The 18,889-nt window shown below is 40.3% G+C and overlaps 1 protein-coding gene across 4 annotated transcripts in view; it reads left to right on the forward strand.

The window, feature by feature from the left end:
* Positions 1–18,889, forward strand: part of Myo5a (myosin VA) — a 128,332-nt gene that overhangs the window by 41,024 nt on the left and 68,419 nt on the right. For all 4 annotated transcript variants that reach the window (XM_069995386.1, XM_069995387.1, XM_069995388.1 and 1 more), the window contains exons 6-11: positions 3,521–3,664; positions 8,438–8,519; positions 12,053–12,160; positions 14,220–14,326; positions 16,592–16,857; positions 18,004–18,085. In XM_069995386.1, the coding sequence (XP_069851487.1) occupies positions 3,521–3,664; positions 8,438–8,519; positions 12,053–12,160; positions 14,220–14,326; positions 16,592–16,857; positions 18,004–18,085 (789 nt within the window). The remainder of the gene's footprint in view (positions 1–3,520; positions 3,665–8,437; positions 8,520–12,052; positions 12,161–14,219; positions 14,327–16,591; positions 16,858–18,003; positions 18,086–18,889) is intronic.

The following is an 18,889-nucleotide window of genomic DNA, read 5'->3' on the forward strand; positions in this document are numbered from 1 at the left end:
CTTTTCTGGTGGTTTATTGGAGATAAGAGTCTCACAGACTTTCCAGACTTCCCTGCCCAGGCTGGCTTTGACTTGTGATTCTCAGATCTCAGCCTCCTGAGTATCACCTGTAATCCTATTTATTTATTGTGTTGATACTGGGGCTTGAACTCAGGGCCTCACACTCTCACGGGGCTTTTTTCACTCAAGGCTGGTGTTCTACTTGGTGCACACCTTATACATCTAGCTTTTTACTGGTTAATTGGATTTAAAAATCCCTTGGATTTGTCTGTGTCAGCTGGCTTTGAACTGACTCTCAGCTCTCAGCCTGCTGAGTATCTGAGATTACTAAGATCTAAGAAATAAGGTGTGAGCCACTGGTGCCTAGGGAGTTCCATTATTCTTTTACTCACAATTCATTTTCCTTTTTTTTTTTTTTTTCTTTTCCTTGAGACAGCTCAAGGGGGTCTAACACTTGCACATCCTTGCCTCAGCCTCCCAAGTGCTGGGATTGAAGGCATGTGCCTTCAGAGTTCATTTTCTATGCTTAGGACAACCTAGTTATTCATAAATTGTAATTTTAATATTTTTCCTAAATTCAAATTATAAATTTAAACCATGATCTCATAAACTTTCTTCCTTCCTTCCTTCCTTCCTTCCTTCCTTCCTTCCTTCCTTCCTTCCTTCCTCTCTTTCTTTCTTTCTTTCTTTCTTTCTTTCTTTCTTTCTTTCTTTCTTTCTTTCTTTCTTTCTTTCTTTCTTTCTTTCTTTCTTTCTTTCTTTCTTTCGTCGGTCATGGGGCTTGAACTCGGCGTAAGCACTGTCCCTGCACTCTACCACTTGAGCCACAGAGCCACTTCTGGTTTTCTAGTGGTTTATTGGAGATAAGAAGCTCATGCCTGCCCCAGCTGGCTTTGCCTTGAACTGTGATCCTCAGATCTCAGCCTCCTGAGTAGCTAGGATTACAGGTGTGAGTCACTGGCACCTGGCTTTTTTCTTTTTTTTATTGACTTTATCACATGTATGGCTCAGTGGAGAGATTCAGTAATGATAATGGTTTTTGTTGTTGTTGTTTGGCTTTTTTGGCGGTACTAGGGTTTGAACTCAAGGCTTCGTGCTGGCTGGCAGGGGCTGTTCTACCTGGGTTGTAGCCTCAGCCCTTAACTATGTGTGTTTTTTTTTTCTTTGTTAGTTTGGTTTTTTGTTTTTGGCGGTAGTGGGGTCTGAACTCTGGGCCTGGGCACTGTCCCTCAGTTCTTCAGCTCAAGCCTAGTGCACTTGAGCTCAAGTTTTTCTGCTTATTTGGTGAGGAATCGAACCCAGCCTTTCGTGCATGCAAGGCAAGCACTCTACCATCGAGCTGTCTTCCCAGCCCCTTAACTATATGTTCTTGAGTATAGAAGAACTATGAAAATGTGTTGTAGTTTCAAAAGTCAAACACAAACTTGATACGCCTATGCTGAAGGCAATGACATTGGTTGCATGAGAATTTGATATTTTAAGATTTATGCCAGGCGCCAGAGTTCAAGCCCCATAACTGACAAAAAAAAAAAGATTTCTAACTAGAGGAATACATATTAAATACCTTTAAGAAAGTTATAGTTTTATAAGAAAATGGAAAAAAGGTTGTATGTTGTGGTTTCATGCCTGTAATTCCAACTACAAGAGTCAGAGATAGGAAGCTTGTAAGTTTCAGTATAGCTCAGGCAGTTAGTGAGATAGGGTCATGCTAACAAAATACAAACAAAAAATATAAGGACCAGGGGCATGGCTCAAGTTGTAGAGTACTTACTGAAGCCTTGGGTTCAATCCCCAGGACTTCCAGAGAGAGAGGGAGGAGGGAGGGAAGGAGGGAGCAAGGGAGAAAGAAACAGAAAGAGGGGGGAGGAGAGAGGAAATGGAAGAGAAAAGAAAATAGAGAAAAAAAACCAAGTTTTATTAAGTAGAAAGAAATTAGCTTGAACATGCAGAAACCTCTGTTGTTTAAAATTCCTATGGACCTGTTTTTATTCCTGTCTTTTTCCTTTGTCAAGCGTTATTTATCAGCTAATCACAGACGGAGTTAGCACTGGCCTGGTACACCGTGGTACATGTGTTTGCAATAATCTGTGCAGAGGTAATTGTGCCTGGTTTGCAGTGCTGTGTGTGACACCTCAAGTCACAGAGCTGTGACCTCTCCCCTACAGGGTTTCCCTTTAGACTTGCAGGGGTGGGGAACTTCCGGCCTGCGAGCCGCATAAGGCCTGAGAAATCTGGTCCCTACAGGACAGAAATCTGTGTTCTTCCTCAGCGGTCCAAGGACCTTCCACTTGTATTGATAATTTTTCTATGACCCTTGAATGATGTTATAAATGTCACAATAATACTTTGGCAAAAAAATGGTTCCCCACCTCTGGTCTTGGTAAATTGAGAGGCCCACAGGGCTAGATGTGCTACAGAAAGAAGCTAGAGAAAACTGGAAAGTTCTATGAAATAGCATGGCAGGAGGAAATATGGTATTTTTGTCAAAAGAGAGTAGCAAGTCTTAAGCAAATTTAAGATTTTAAAAGACTTTTCTGAGCGCTGGTGGCTCATGACTCTAATCCTAGCTCCTTAAGGAAGCTGAGATCTGAGGACTGAAGTTCAAAATCAGCCTGGACAGGAAAGTTGAAGAGACTCTTACGTCCATTCAGCCAACAAAAAACTAGAAGTGGAGCTGTGGCTCAAGAGTCTCAAGGACTTAAACCAGGATCCTTAGATCTTAGTCTCTTGGGTAGTTTAGGATTACAGGCATGAGCTACCAGTGTCTGGCTTCACATCTGGTTTGTATATACTAATCCTAAAACACACTTTGCTAAAATGAAAGGTGATAAGCTTATAAAATGAAATAAACTTATTAACACTTAATGTATGCATTATGTGAATACGTTGCTTTTCTAACTCCACTTTCTTTTGCTTTGCCTTGAGAGAGAATTTTTAGAAGCATGTCACCTAAGTCAAAAAACAGATGTATGCCATTTTAATTTTTAACTTAGAGACTGTTAAAGTCTCTGCATTCTGTAGCAGATGTTTTCCAAGTTAGATAATAACGATCAAAAACCAGAACCAAGTTTTACTTCCTCTGGTTACTAAAAATGGCATTAAAATTTTGATGAGTATTACATGGTTATAAGCAGTTGGATTCGAGATTTGTAGCTTGAAGATGTTAGAAACTTACAGTTTCTAAAGAGACCCTAAAGACTAAAGCAAATTAATGATCTATCTTAACTCTGTCATTTATTCTACTACTTGAGCCATAGTTCCACTTCCAACTTTTTGCTTGTTAATTGGAGGTAAGAGTCTCACAGACTTTTCTGCCTGGGATGGCTTCAAACTGTGATCCTCAGATCTCAGCCTCCTGAGTAGGATTAGCTGGGCAAGAGCTACCAGCATCTGGCTTGGTTCTTAAAAGAATGTTTTAAAGAATTATGTTCTACTCTGTCCTTTCTCTCTCTGCACAAACTTTGTAAATGTCTTATGATAAATAACACTTCTAAAATCTTATTTTCTCCTTGTTCCTTAGTCAATTGGAAACGCTAAAACAACCAGAAATGACAATAGCAGCCGTTTCGGGAAGTATATTGAGATTGGCTTTGATAAGCGATATCGAATCATCGGTGCCAATATGAGAACTTACCTTTTAGAGAAATCCAGAGTGGTGTTCCAGGTAAGCAGGCTTACACTCATGTACATGGACTCATATATGTTGTGCCGTGTGATTGGTAGTTTGTGATGTGTTTTGTTTGTACACATTACTACAAACTTCACTTGGACAGAAGTATGGGAAATGAAGGCCTGTTAGAGGAAGGCTAATAATAGTCTTTGGGAGTGGGTACCGATTTAGGTTTAATAATCTTGACTTTTTCTTTTTCTTTTTTTTTTTTTTTTTGGGTTGGTCATGAACTGTAGTCCTCAGATCTCAGCCTCCTGAGTAGCTAGGATTATAAGTATGAGCCACCAGTGCTCTGATAATCTTGGCTTTCTTATACATTCCTGTTGGAAAGCTTAATTAAGAAGAAATGCTATTTAGTGTTGTCTCATATGTTTTCAAATTGGTAGGAAAGATGGTGTTGGTTTATTCCTTCACTGAATTACAGCTTGAGCTCAACTCAAGAAAAAACAAATTCTTTCCATCTTCTTCCTTCTCTTCCCTTAGAGTATGGTATTGTTTAGATAGAATATTGACAGTTAAAGAAGTCTTCATACCCAGATGCCGGTAGCTAACGCCTGTTATCCTAGCTACTCAGGAGGCTGAGATCTGAGGATCATGGTTCAAAGCCAGCCTAGGCAGGAAAGTCTGTGAAACTTGTATCTCCAGTAAACCACCAGAAAACCAGAAATGTCGCTGTAGCCCAAGTGGTAGAGTTCTAGCCTTGAGCTGAAGAACTGAGGGACAGCACTTAGGCCCAGAGTTCAGGCCCCACGACCAACAACAACAAAAAATCTTAATAACCCATGTGTAAATGTGTATCAGAAGACAGTGGTTGATACATGTATGCCCTGTTTGCATTCATGTGTGATAGGGTAAATTAGACTTTGCCAGAGAACCATGCAGACACCCAGGTACAGAGAGCAAAGCAAGGTTTAATGCCAGGAAAGGGGCCGGCAAGACCCCTTCTCATAAGGGAGAAGTGAGAAGAAGCACTGGCTATTGTCTGAAGTAACCTATATAACCTAGGAGGTTTAGGAAGGGCTAGAAGAGGCTAGGAGACGGAGACCTGGTGTGGACATGTAGGCCAAGGGATTCATCATGGCAGACTAGGATTTATGGTTACTGTCCAAATAATAGATAAGGGGTCCAGCAACTTCCCAGACCTGAAAGTCACTCCAAGGGGCTCTTGTTGCCTTATATGGTGGTAGCTGCCCCAAAGAAGTGCCATCCCAAGGTAAAGGGGATTGGAGTTTATTATTTACTGCCTTTACTAAATGGGCTTAGTGTTGCCTAGGAATGGAGATTACTAAGCTATGGAGAGGGGAAGGAGTATACTAAGCTATGGGAAGAGAGTTCATGTGACTAACAATGTATATGTATTATTATATTATTCTAGGACAGGATCTCAATATGTAGGCTAAGCTGGCCACAAATTCAATCCTCCTGTCTCAGCCTCAGAATTGCTGGGATTATAAGTTATATATATATATATATATATATATATATATATCAGCAGACCTGGCTTCTTGAGCTTTTCTGATCTGCAAGTTTTCAATACCAGGAGGCATATATTCACCTATAGCCTACTAGGGAGTATGGATTTATCTTTGGGAAACTTCTAGTATAAGACTCCTCGGGCTGGGAAGGTGGCTCAGTGGTAAGAGTGCTTGCCTTGCATGCATGAAGCCCTGGGTTCGATTCCTCAGCACCACATAAATAGAAAAAGCCGGAAGTGACGCTGTGGATCAAGTGATAGAGCGCTAGCCTTGAGCTGAGGAGCTGAGGACAGTGCCCAGGCCCAGAGTCCAAGCCCCATGACTGACCAAAAAAAAAAAAAAACCCAAAAAAACAAACAAGACTCCTCATGGCTGGGCACTGGTGGCTCATGCCTGTAATCCTAGCTACTCAGGAGGTTGAGATCTGAGGATCATGGTTCAAAGCCAGCCTAGGTAGAAACATCAGTGAGACTCTTATCTCCAGTTAACCACCAGAAAACCAGAAGTGGAACTGTGACTCAAGTAGTAGAGCGTGGGCTGGGAAGGGAGGTAGAGCGCTTACCTTGGGCTGAAGAGCTCAGGGCAATGCCCAGGCCCGGCTCTTCATAACCCAGTATGTGACCCAGACTGTGAGATCTGGAGATTCAGGAGCTCCTTAATGGGGCTTCTGTTGCCAAGTCTGTAATGCTCTTGAAAATATTTGGGGCATGTCAAGAGGCACACATTAGCAGTCTCATCTACCCATCCTGGCTTTGGCCTTGGGGTTGTGTCTGATTGTGAGCACCTAAAATATGATAATTGATTGAATAGGGATCTAGTGTTCTACTATCCAGCTGCACACAGAGCAGTGTTATTCCACCCATGCATGCTTCCACAAGACTTTTTGAAAACTAGTAGTCAGAAGAGAGTGAGACATAGATACCTCTACAAGAATATCAAGCCCAAGATTTGATTGGCAAGTAAAGGTCAAATTGATAGGAAAAACTGAAATCAAAAGGTGAAATTAATAGGAAAAATAGTTCCTTGGTTAGTATGCTGCTTAATATTAAATGGTAAGGCCTAATCTTTATTATCTCATCTAGAGATGCGGCAGTGATTTCCATTGTTCCCCAGTTCCCAGAGTAGAGAATACTGAGAATGCTCAGTATGTCAGAATGAGTCACACAGCCAGTAAAAATCAGACTGGATGTGGTCCTAACTGTACAAAGGAACAGACCCACCTGCTTTTCTAGTTGGGCATGCTCAGCCACTGGTCTCTTACCTACTCAGCATTGGGATTGTTGGTATGTTGCTAATTTGACCAGTGTTTTCCTTCCCCATGCCAGACATCAGTCCTCTTTAATCATGAAAAAATCTCACCTTGACCTTATTAATAGTAATATCCAAACATCTGGATATACTGCTGAATCAACAGATGTGATGATAGAATATTGCAGCTCAATTTTGAATGTACTGTTATTATTGTAATTGTATTTGTAGGGACATATGTGGGGCAAAGACTATCAAGAAACATTTTTGAATGACCTTAGAATTATAAATAATTTTTTAAATTTGGAAAATAGTGATTTTAAAATATAAAAACAAAGGATACAGAAGAACATTTGTGGATTTCCTGCAAACAACTACAGAAGACATTTGACTCTGTAGCAAAGATTGAATTTTTTTTAATTTATTTTTTTGGTCATGGGGCTTGAACTCTGGGCCTGGGCGCTGTCCTTGCACTCTTCAGCTCAATGCAAGACTTCTACCGCTTGAGCCACAGCACCACTTCCAGTTTTCTATTGGTTTATTGGAGATAAGAGTCTCACAGACTTTCCTGCCCGGGCTGGCTTTGAACTGCAATCCTCATATGTCAGCCTCCTGAGTAGCTAGGATTACAGCCATGAGTCAATGAAACCCGGCTTTGGATAATTTTTTTCAGCCAAAATATTTGTATACACATGAAACTACAAAGTGTCATTAGAAAATAGCATTGAATATTGCACAAAATCATTTAGCTTCCCCATTGCACTTACGTCTTATGACTATGGCCATCTATATATAAACTTTTTCCACTAATTCAACTAGCAGATATTTCATATTGAATAAGATTTACACATGTATGTACAGATGTGCATTTAGACTACATAATTTTTAGTTTATTCATTCACTTATTTACTCTTTTTTTAAAAAACAGTTTTAATGTTTCTTCTTAAGCCACAGGCCACTTGCTTTTTACTCATTTTTATGCTAGTACCAGAGCTTAAACTCAGAGCCAGGGTGCTCTCCCTTAGCTTTGTAGCTCAAGGTTAACATTCTAGCACTTGAAACACAATCCCACTTTTGGCTTTTTGCTGATTAATTGGAGATAAGAGTCTCGTAGATGTTCCTGCCTGGGCTGGCTTCAGACCAGGATCCTTGGATCTCAGCCTCTTGAGTAGCTTTTTTTTTTTTTGTCAGTTGTGGGGCTTGTATTCTGGGCCTGGGCACTGTTCCCACGCTTTTCGGCTCAAGGCAAGCACTCTACCACTTGAGTCACAGAGCCACTTCTACTTTTCTGGTGGGCAACTGGAGATAAGAGTCTCATGTGCTGGCTTTGACTGTGATCCTCAAATGTCAGCCTCCTGAGTAGCTAGGATTACAGGCGTGAGTCATTGGTGCCCAGCTGGTTCTATTCTTTAAATTTCTTACTAAATTATATTCTACTCTGTCTTTTCTCATCCTACACAAGCTTTATGAATGTCCAGTTATAAAATATTTTTGGGGGCTGGGAAGGTGGCTCAGTGGTAGAGTGCTTGCCTTGCATGCATGAGGCCCTGGGTTCTATTCTTCAGCACCACATAGGCAGATAACGCTGGAAGTGGCACCCTGGCTCAAGTGGTAGAGCACTAGCCTTGAGCTGAAGAGCTGAGGGACAGCGCCCAGGCCCAGAGCTCAGGCCCCACGACCGACAGAAACAAAACAAAATAAAATACTATTTTCTCTTGTTTCTTAGTCAATTGAGCATGATACCCCAGTGCCCAGCTTGTTTTTATCTTTTAAGTGCCTAAATCTTACTGTATTTTCCACACTGGCCTCAAACTCTTGGTCTCAAGTCCCCCTCCTGATTAGTTGGAACTTAAGGTACTTGCCATACACCATGCCTGGCTTGCATAAATACACTGAATCAGAAGGTTTAATTGCAAATAAATAATAATAAATTTGGGGATTTTTACTAATTGAAGTAATTAAATATTAAAAATATGTTTTACAATGGAATTTTCTGAGCTTTATATTAAAATGCTATAATTGAAAATTTTTTCCTCCTCTAAAGGCAGAAGAAGAGAGAAACTACCATATCTTCTATCAGCTCTGTGCTTCAGCAAAGTTACCTGAATTTAAAATGCTACGATTAGGTATGATGCCACACGAGACTTATGTTGGTATTATTGCTCTCCATTAATTTCTGAGGTTCCCAAACTTACTTGTTAAATATAGTATTATTTCATGCTGAAATATTTATGAGTGAAGTGATTTTTTTTTTGAGCTTTTGATTTTAGTTTTTTTTTTTTTTTTAATTTTTTTATTGTAAAGATACTATACAGAGGGTTACAGTTACATGAGTGAGGTAATGAGTACACTTCCTCTTGAACATTGTTACCCCCTCCATTGTTTTCCCCCTACCATCCCCTCCCTCCCTCCCTTCCCCAAGGTTCTTTTTTTTTTTTTTTTTTGATTGTGATTAAGTGATTACTTAATTTCCAGAAATTCACAGTATTGTGGAATAATGATGCTCATTTAAAGTCACAAGTTCATTCTAACTTTCCTGGAGCAAATTGTCTATCACAGTCTGTAATATATAACGGTGCTCATATGTTATATACCATATATGTGATCAGCAGCATGGGGATATTTAGTAGTGGTTCAACCAGATGAGTGGGAGTTCTTTGTTTCTTAAGTCCTGTTAGTTTTGTCATATCACCTAACATTTTGGATTCATCATCCACTTATCAGGGAGACCATGTACTGTTTGTCTCTTCGTTCTTGGCTTACCTCACTCAACATGATTCCTTCTAGCTCCATCCATTTCCCTGCAAATGCCATTATTTTGTCATTTCTAATGGCTGCATAATATTCCATTGTGTATAGATACCACAATTTTTGGATCCATTCATCTGTGGTGGGGCATCTAGGTTGTTTCCATATCCTAGCTATTGCGAACAGTGCTGCAATAAACATGGAGGTGCACGTGTCCTTGTATATTGGTTCCTGTTGTTCAGGGTAGATGCCTAGAAGTGGTATGACTGGGTCGTAAGGGAGGTCAATCTTTAGCTTTCTAAGGACCCTCCAGACTGCTTTCCAAAGTGGTTGTATGAGTGTACATTCCCACCAGCAGTGTAATAGCGTTCCTCGTTCTCCACATCCCCTCCAGCATTTGTCGTTGGCTGATTTGTGGATGTGGGACATTCTGACTGGGGTAAGGTGGTATCTCAGGGTTGTCTTTATTTGCATTTCCTTCACCACCAGGGATGATGAACATTTCCTCATGTGTTTCTTTGCCATTTTTATTTCTTCATTTGAGAAGTCCCTCTTTAGTTCCCTTGCCCATTTAGTAATTGGTTTGTTGGGTTTGGGAGGGATTAGTTTCTTGAGTTCCCTGTATATACAGGATGTTAACCCCTTGTCTGATATATTGCTGGTAAATATTTTTTCCCAATTAGTTGGTTGTCTTTCTAGCTTGGTTGCGATAGCTTTATCTGTGCAGAAGCTTTTATTTTAAGGTAGTCCCATTTGTCGAGTCTCTCTCCAATTTGTTGTGACCCTGGGACTCTGTTCAGGAAGTTCCTTCCTGTGCCTATTAGTTCAAGTGTCTCTCCTACTCTGTCCTGCAGTAGTTTCAGAGATTCAGGTTTAATGTTAAGGTCTTTAATCCATTTTGAGTTGATGTTGGTGCATGGTGATAGGCTGGGGTCCACTTTTAGTTTTCTGCATGTGGCTGCCCAGTTTTCCCAGCACCAGCGGTTGAAGAGGCTGTGTTTCTTCCATTGTATGTCTTTGGCTCCTTTGTCGAATATCAGCTGGCTGTAGGCCTGTGGATTTATTTCTGGATCTTCTATTCTGTTCCATTGGTCTTCGGGTCTGTTTTTGTGCCAGTACCATGCTGTCTTTGTTATTATAGCTCTGTAGTAGAGTTTGAAGTTCGGCATGGATAGCCCTCCCATATTGTCTTTATCCCCTAGAATTGTTTTGGCTATTCTAGGTCTTTTGTTGTTCCATATGAATTTTTGGACTGTTTTCTGTATTTCAGTGATGTACGTCATTGGGATTTTAATAGGAATTGCGTTGAATTTGTATATTAGTTTTGGAAGTATTACCATCTTTACTATATTAAGTCGGCCTATCCAGGAGCATGGGAGGTCTTTCCATTTCCTAGTGTCTTCTGCAATTTCTTTCTTTAACTTTTTATAGTTCTCATTAAATAGTTCTTTTACATCTTTGGTTAGGTTAATTCCTAAATATTTTATTTTTCGGGAGGTTATTGTGAATGGGGTTGCTCCCTTTATTTCCCTCTCTTCCTGTACATTATCAGTGTATAGGAAGGCAACTGATTTTTGTGGGTTTATTTTGTATCCTGCTATTTTGCCGAAGTGATTTATGATTTCTAAGAGTTTGGGGATGGAGTTTTTGGGATCGTGGAGGTATAGTATCATGTCGTCCGCAAAAAGGGATAGTTTAACTTCTTCTTTCCCTATGCGGATCCCTTTAATGTCTTTTTCTTGCCTTATTGCCCTGGCTAAGGGTTCTAGGACTATATTGAAGAGGAGTGGAGACAGTGGGCATCCTTGCCTTGTTCCTGATTTTAGGAGAATTGGTTGTAGCTTTTCCCCATTAAGTATAATATTGGCTATTGGTCTGTCATAAATGGCTTTTATTGTTTTTAGAAATGTTCCTTCTATTCCTATTTTCTCCAGAGCTTTTAGCATGAATGAATGTTGAATTTTGTCAAAGGCCTTTTCTGCATCTGTAGCGATAATCATGTGATTCTTGACCTTGGCTCTGTTGATATGTTGGATTACATTTATTGACTTACGTATGTTAAACCATCCCTGTGTCTCTGGGATGAAGCCTACCTGGTCATAGTGAATTATTTTTTTTATGTGTTTCTGGATTCTGTTAGCTAGAATCTTGTTAAGGATCTTTGCATCTGTGTTCATCAAGGAGATTGGCCTGTAATTCTCCTTTTTGGTTGGGTCTTTGCCTGGTTTGGGGATGAGTGTGATATTGGCTTCGTAGAATGAGTTTGGGATAGCTCCTTCCTTCTCTGTTTCTCTGAAGAGCTTGAGGAGTATGGGTATTAGTTCTTGTTTAAAGGTTTTATAGAATTCTGCTGTGAATCCATCTGGTCCTGGGCTTTTTTTTGTTGGAAGACTTTTGATAGCTTCCTGTATCTCATTATAGGATATTGGCTTATTTAATTGGTTAACTTCTTCTTTGCTCAGTTTGGGCAACTTGTATTTCTCTAAAAATGCATCCATTTCTGCCCGATTTTTGAAGTGATTTTTTTTTTAAAGTCTGCAGTTGGCTTATGAATAACTCATAGGACTGGGGAAGAGGGAGGGGCTCTCTCTATATAGAACAGGGCTGGCCTTAAGGTCATGCTTATTTATGACAAGTGAAGAATATATAGGGTTCATTATTCTAGTCTGAAAATTTTTGCATACATTTAAAATATTTGCCTTGAGCAAAATATTTGAAGAAATAGTTCTAACATGTAGTTGGGAACTAAACTCATAGAAAAGTAGTGCCCATATCACCAATTAAGGTATTTATATTTATACTTTATCCCATTATGTAGTTTTGGAATTTTGTACAGGAAGTACTCCAGACTGTGCAGCCTGTACACATCACAGTTTCTGACTTTAAGCCTTTCATGTCTCCTTCATTGCAGGAGATGCAAATAACTTCCATTACACAAAGCAAGGAGGTAGTCCTGTGATTGAAGGAGTGGATGATGCAAAGGAGATGGCCCACACCAGGCAGGCCTGCACTCTGCTGGGTAATATCCTTTCAGTTTTCGGTGGTACTGGGACTTGAACTCAGGACTTTGTGATTACTCAGTTTGCTTACTCGGCTGGGCATTCTACCACTTGAGCCAACCTCCACTTCCAGCTTTTTGCTGATTAATTAGAGATAAGAGTCTCAGATTTTTTGGCCCAAGATGGCTTCTAACCTCAATCCTCAGTTTGCAGCCTCCTGAGGAGCTAGGATTACACATGTGAGCCCGTGGTGCCCAACTGTCATTTGATTCTTGAGCTCATCTGAGCAATAGCTTTTGTCATAAACAACCTTTGTGTGAAATATGAGTTTGGCTTTATATTAAGTAATGAACATTGCTCAGAGAGTTAACATACCTTACCAGAACACATTCGGACAAAAAGGCACAAGGTTTCCTTTGGGGTGATGGAACTGTTACAATATTAGATTATGGTAATGGTTGGGTAATTTTTTTTTTTGTGGGTCCAGTAGTGGGGCCTGAACTCTGGGCCTGGGTGCTGTCCCTCAGCTCTTCAGCTCAAGACCCGCGTTCTACCACTTGAGCCACAGTGCCACTTCCGGCTTTTTTTTCTTTTTGCTTATGTGGTGTTGGGGAATTGAATCCAGGGCCTCATGCATGCAAGGCAAGTGCTCTACCACTGAGCCACCTTCCCAGCCCCTGGTTGGGTAATTTTTTAACTCTACCAAAGGTCATTGAGCACTTAATGTTGTACTATGCAAATTATCACTCCAGAAAGCTGTTTAAAAATCATACACACAGATCTAAAGTATCAGGGAAAGAAAAACATATTTTTTGTTTATTTACATTTTTACAAAAAGCTAAATGAAATGGGTTCCTGTACAAGATCACATTTTTGGAAGTGTTTGGCTGGTTGGTTTTGGGAGTCTTTTTTTAGCTTGGAATTGTGATTGACCTGGTATGGTGACTGAACATTGTATTATATTATTCTAGTGGTTTGAAATGGTACAGACATTACTGTTTCCTTTCTGGGATTTAAAAGAATGTTTGGTCTTTGTATGAATAAATTCATCTTTACAGCTATAGTTTCTACAACTTCAAAGCTGAATTATTATTTTTTTAAAGAGCTACCTTAAAATACAAAAACTAAAAAAAATCATGTATTTTTTTTCATTTAAAAGAATCCTTAAATGAGTTAATGTAATTGAAAAACATTGCTAATCCAAGTGTGGTTCAGAACCACTGTAGAGCTTGTTAAAAATGTACAGTCTTTTGATCTTCCCAGACCTACTGATTGTAAATCTGTCTTTTAACAAGATCTGTTAATGATTTATGTGCATATTAAAGATCATAAAATGGATAGGGCTAAATTATGAATTTTACAAAGCTATAAGAGATAGCAAAAAGCATTCATTATGAGGTCAATTCTCAATTTCCCTGAGTAAGATTACATATTTGGAAATAATTGCATTACTTCTCTTTATTTTTACATTTAATATTCTAGAAATTATTTCCTTTACTGACATATGAAGCCAGATCTAATAATGATCAGCAACTGCCTGACTTTCCCATCCTACTTCATTCAGTCTTCAGGTCCTCTTCCATGCTATATTTGGACACTCATCCATCAGGCCAGAGTATAAAACCAGACTGAGCCTTTTAGATCACAGGATCTCATTGATTTATACTTGGAAGTAATTAAATAATCTAGCTCAAAACAACTTTATTGGACTACAGCTCACATGTGGAGTAGAAATAAATAAAAATGGAAAAAAATGAATGAAGTACTTAAATTCAGAGTGTGCCTATAATGTTTTATTTCCTACTTTCCATGGGTACCATGGTATATTAGGTATACTGTTGTCTTGTCTTACATTGACAAAGAAGTGGCATCTTTAAAGAAGCCACTTATCTCAGAGAACATGGAAGCAGAGACAGGTGTAGCAATCTGCCCTCTGAGGCTCAGGGGCCTATGGTGTTAATTTCTTACCTCTGACTCTGTGCTCACAGCATCTGGCAATATTCTAGAATTAAACTCTTGTGCTATAATTGTTTCATTGTTATCCTAAAATTGATCACTTGCTCATTTATTCTGTTTCAGGGATTAGTGAATCTTATCAAATGGGAATTTTTCGAATACTTGCTGGCATCCTTCACTTAGGCAATGTTGGGTTTACATCTCGAGATTCGGACAGCTGCACAATTCCTGTAAGTTCAGAACAAGCTTAATATGGTGATAGTTAACTAGTGGTTTACTGTTGTTGATTCTCTTCTCTTCATGTATTCATTCATTGATTAGTGTGTGGTATTGGGATTTGAACCCAGGGCCTTGCCTACAATGCTAGGCAAGTGCTCTACTACTAAACTACATCTCCAGCTCCTAGTTCTGTTGGTTCTTTTCTTTTCTTCTTTTTGTTTGTTTGTTTTGGTCATGGGGCCTATACTCTGAGCCTGGGCACTGTCCCTCAGCTCTTCAGTCAAAGTTAGTGCCCTATCACTTGAGCTACAGTGCCACTTCTGGCTTTTTCTGTTTATGTGGTGCTAAAGGAATTGAACCCCGGGCCTCATACATGCAAGGCAAGCACTCTACCACTAAGCCACATTCCTAGCCCTCTGTTGGTTCTTTTTAGACACTGTGTACTTGATTTCTTTCTTTTTTTTTCTTTCTTTTTTTCTTTTTTTTTTTTTTTTGTCAGTTTTGGGGCTTGAATTCTGGGCCTGAGCACTGTCCTTGAGTTCTTCAGCTCAAGACAAGTGCTCTACCACTTAAGCCACAGTGTCACTTCTGGTTTTCTGGTGATTAATTGGAGGTAAGGGTCTCATGGACTTTCCTGCATGGGCTGGCTTTGATCTTCAATCCTCATATCTCAGCCTCCTGAGTAGCTACGATTACAGGCATGAGCCACCGGCATCCAACTATACTTGAAGTTTTTCTTACATTATCAGAGAAATTCTAATTCCTGCTGCGTGTCCACATGCATTTACGTTTTCCGTCAGCCACTTCCCCAAACTGAACCAATTTGACAGATTCTGGGTGCTGTCCTTTATTTAGCTTTTTCACTCAAGGCTTGTGATTTTTTTTGGTGCTTAATTAGAGATAAGGGTCTCACAGACTTTCTGGCCTGGGCTGGCTTCAAACCATAACCTCAGATCTCAGCCTCCTGAGTAACTAGAATTAAAAATCAGGCATGAGCCACTGATGCCTGGTTGTTCATATATTTTTTTGTGTATGAGAGTCCCTGGAATGTCATGCATGCATGTGTTACTATTTTTTTTGGGGGGGGGGGGTCCGGTCATGGAGCCTGAACTCTGGCCCTGGGCGCTGTCCCTCAGCTCTTCAGCTCAAGGCTAGCACACTACCACTTGAGCCACAGCACCACTTCCGGCTTTTTTTTTTCTGCTTATGTGGTGCTGAGGAATCGAACCCAGGGCCTCATGCATGCAAGGCAAGCGCTCTACCACTGAGCCACCTTCCCAGCCCATGTGTTATCTTTTTTCAGAACCTTTTATTCTTCTCTGTCCTCTATCCCCCATTGTTCTACAGCTTTCAGTGAGATTCCCTCTGCCATCTTCATACCTGGATTCAATGGGCTTTATTATTATTCACCTTCCACCCCCTGTCTTCCAAACAGTCCTGTAATTACAATAAATTGGAGGGGTGGGAGCAGGCTTAATGGTATGAGGCCCACAAGAGACACTCTTGGGGGAATCTAGGCATGTAAGTTATTTAAAAAGTCACTCAAATAGCATTATGTCATCTGCTTCAAACTCTTCAGTGCCCTGTCATTGCTGTGAGGGTGGGACTAGCCCAAGTGTGGCCTCTGCCTGCCTCTCTCGCTCCCTTCTGTACATTTTGTCCTTCACTCTGTTTCAGTCCTTCCCATGGGTGATCTCCCTCCTCCTCCCTCCTACGATAGTATCTTTGTTCCAGCTGTTCCCATGTCTTAGAAAATACCGTCCTCCTCCCCCCATTAATTCAGTTGCATCTTATTTTCCTTCAGATCTCAATTCTGCCTCCCACCTCCCTAGAGAGCACATACTTCACTCAGGCGGACTCCTTTTTCTTTGTAGCATTTTACATTTTAGGGAGCAATAATTGGATGAATTCCAATGACCCCTAGTTGCAGTAAGCCCTAGATAGAAGAGAATCATGTCTACCTCATGTCAACTAGTCAGCTGATTCTCTGATGGACCTGCAGAATGTCCTGTAAGAGGCATACTAACAAATCTAGGAAGAATCAAGGATGATATGTTACAAAATGAGACCTAAAAAAAGAGATTGCAAAATGCTGCTCAGATGCTGGCTTATGGTTAATTATACTATTATCACTCATCAGGATTGAGTAATCTGAATGTTTGTTTTAACAAAGAAATTGCTGAGTTGTCTCTTTTCCCTCTTTGTTACGTCTTTCAGGAAATTCTTACTTGATTGAGCTGGCCATACATAAGAAATAACCTGTTCTCTTTTGACAGCCCAAGCACGAACCCCTGAGCATCTTCTGTGACCTCATGGGCGTGGATTATGAGGAGATGTGTCACTGGCTCTGCCACCGGAAGCTGGCCACAGCCACCGAGACGTACATCAAGCCCATCTCTAAGCTGCAGGCCACAAATGCCCGTGACGCTTTGGCCAAGCACATCTATGCCAAGCTCTTCAACTGGATTGTAGATCATGTCAATCAGGCACTCCACTCTGCTGTAAAGCAACACTCTTTTATTGGCGTGCTAGACATTTATGGGTAAGGACATTGGCTACTGGTCTTCCAGAGAGTATTGTTACTTTTTTTTTTTTCTTTTTTCCACATTTAAAAAATTACCAAAAAAAAAAATTACCAATTAGTTGTACAAAGGAGTTTCATTAAGACATGTCAAAATATACATACAATGCACTCGGCCCTCCATCACACTTCCTTAACCACTTCCCTGAGAGCATTTCTTTCCAGAGAGTATTTAGTATCTGAGTATTTGTCTCCTTCTGGTGGGGAGAAGGAAGACCCTTACCTCAATTCAGGAGTACCTTGATGACGGTAATAGAATTGCATGAGACTAAAAAGGCAAAAGAAAAGAAGGACGAAAAGTTGCTGGGAGCTGGTGGCTCATGCCTGAAATCCCAGCTGTATTACAGACTGAGATCTGAGGATCACAGTTCAAAGCCTGGGCAGAAAAGTCTTGTGAGACTCTTATCTCTAATTAACCAGTAAGAAGTTGGAAGTGGAGATATGGCTCAAGTGGTAGAGTGTTAGCCTTGAGTGAAAAAGCCTTGAGTGAAAAAGCCAAATGAGAGCACAAGGCCCTAAGTAAAAGCCCTACTACCAGCATGGTGCCTCAGATTTAACTAAAACAAAAAAGTTAGCTCAACTCCTGAGCTATTTAATTAGGCTCATGGGTGGAATTAATTGGCTGTCAGATTCTTAGGTGGTAAATTAGTGGTAAATTATCACTGAATTTCTAAAATCCTAATTTCATTTGCTAATTTTCCTTTTCTGAATATCCTTCTCTAGCTGTTAAAACCCTTTATGTACATTGAGCATCTCTTTGTTACCTAGCCTTTTATTCTCTGGTTTCGTTTTTTGTAAGAACCCACAGCATTTCTCTTTCCTTTTTCCATTCTGTGTGCTGGTGGCTCATGCCTGTAATCCTTATTACTCAGGAGGCTGAGGTATGAGGATCAAGGTTCAAAGCCAGCCTGGGCAGGAAAGCCCGTGAAACTTTGATATCCAATTAACTACCAAAAAATCCATAAGTGAAGCTGAGGCTCAAGTAGAACATTAGCCTTGAGCATGAAAGCACAGGGATAGCCCCTAGGCTCTGGGTTCAAGACCCAGTAATGGAGAAAAAAAAAGTATTTCTTCTCTTTTCTTCCTATTTTATTTTTGGTATTACAGGTTTGAAACATTTGAGATAAATAGTTTTGAACAGTTTTGCATAAATTATGCAAATGAAAAACTACAGCAACAATTCAACATGGTAAGATTTTTGTTTTCTTCTTTCTTGAATATTGTTCTGCTATAAATCATTTTCTCAAATTCCTAGTGTTTGTTTAAAGCCTGGTCCCTGAAGTAAACTCCTGAATTAAAATTTTCATCAGCGGTTTAGAAAACAATGAAACTGCTCAGATACTAGGGATAAAAAACAAACAAACCCTATGTAGCTTGGGAGCTTGTGGCTCATTCCAGGCTGGGAGGAGAGTACAGGTGATATACTACCCCAGACATAAACAAGAAGTGACTTGGACAAGCAAAGAGAAGGAAAAGAAGCATTGAAACTGCCTGATGCTGGTGGCTCACACCTATAATTCTAGCTACTCAGGACGCTGAGATCTAAGGATTATGGTTTGAAGCCATCCAGGGTAGACAAATTTGACAGAGCCTTATATTTAGTCCACTAAGCCTCGGACCTTCACAGACACAAAATTGGGGGTTGGTTAATGTCAGGATGGCAAAAGGTATATAGAAGTAGATTTAACCTCTTATTTCCTTTCCCTTTCCTCCTTGCCTCCCTCCCTCCTTTTCTGCTACCCGCCTGATGATCTCCTTGTTTTCTGATACTGAATAAGCAACCTGTTCACTTTGTCATCAGAGGACTCTGCCATAGTGCACCCTTGTGTGTCCGCACATTTGGTTTATCAGCTGTGGCCAGGAGTTTGGGGTCTTCAAGTAAAGAGCTTGACAACATAGCCTTGCCCCTGAGCTAGGGCTGTAGTTGAGGGAAATTGGTATCAGAAACCATGTGGTTGGCAGATTTACTGCTTGGAGCTATTTGAACTCATGC

This window comes from Dipodomys merriami, unplaced genomic scaffold (genome assembly GCF_024711535.1).
Source record: "Dipodomys merriami isolate MVZ:Mamm:240054 unplaced genomic scaffold, mDipMer1.0.p SCAF_48, whole genome shotgun sequence".
NCBI classification, from domain to species: Eukaryota; Metazoa; Chordata; class Mammalia; order Rodentia; family Heteromyidae; genus Dipodomys; species Dipodomys merriami.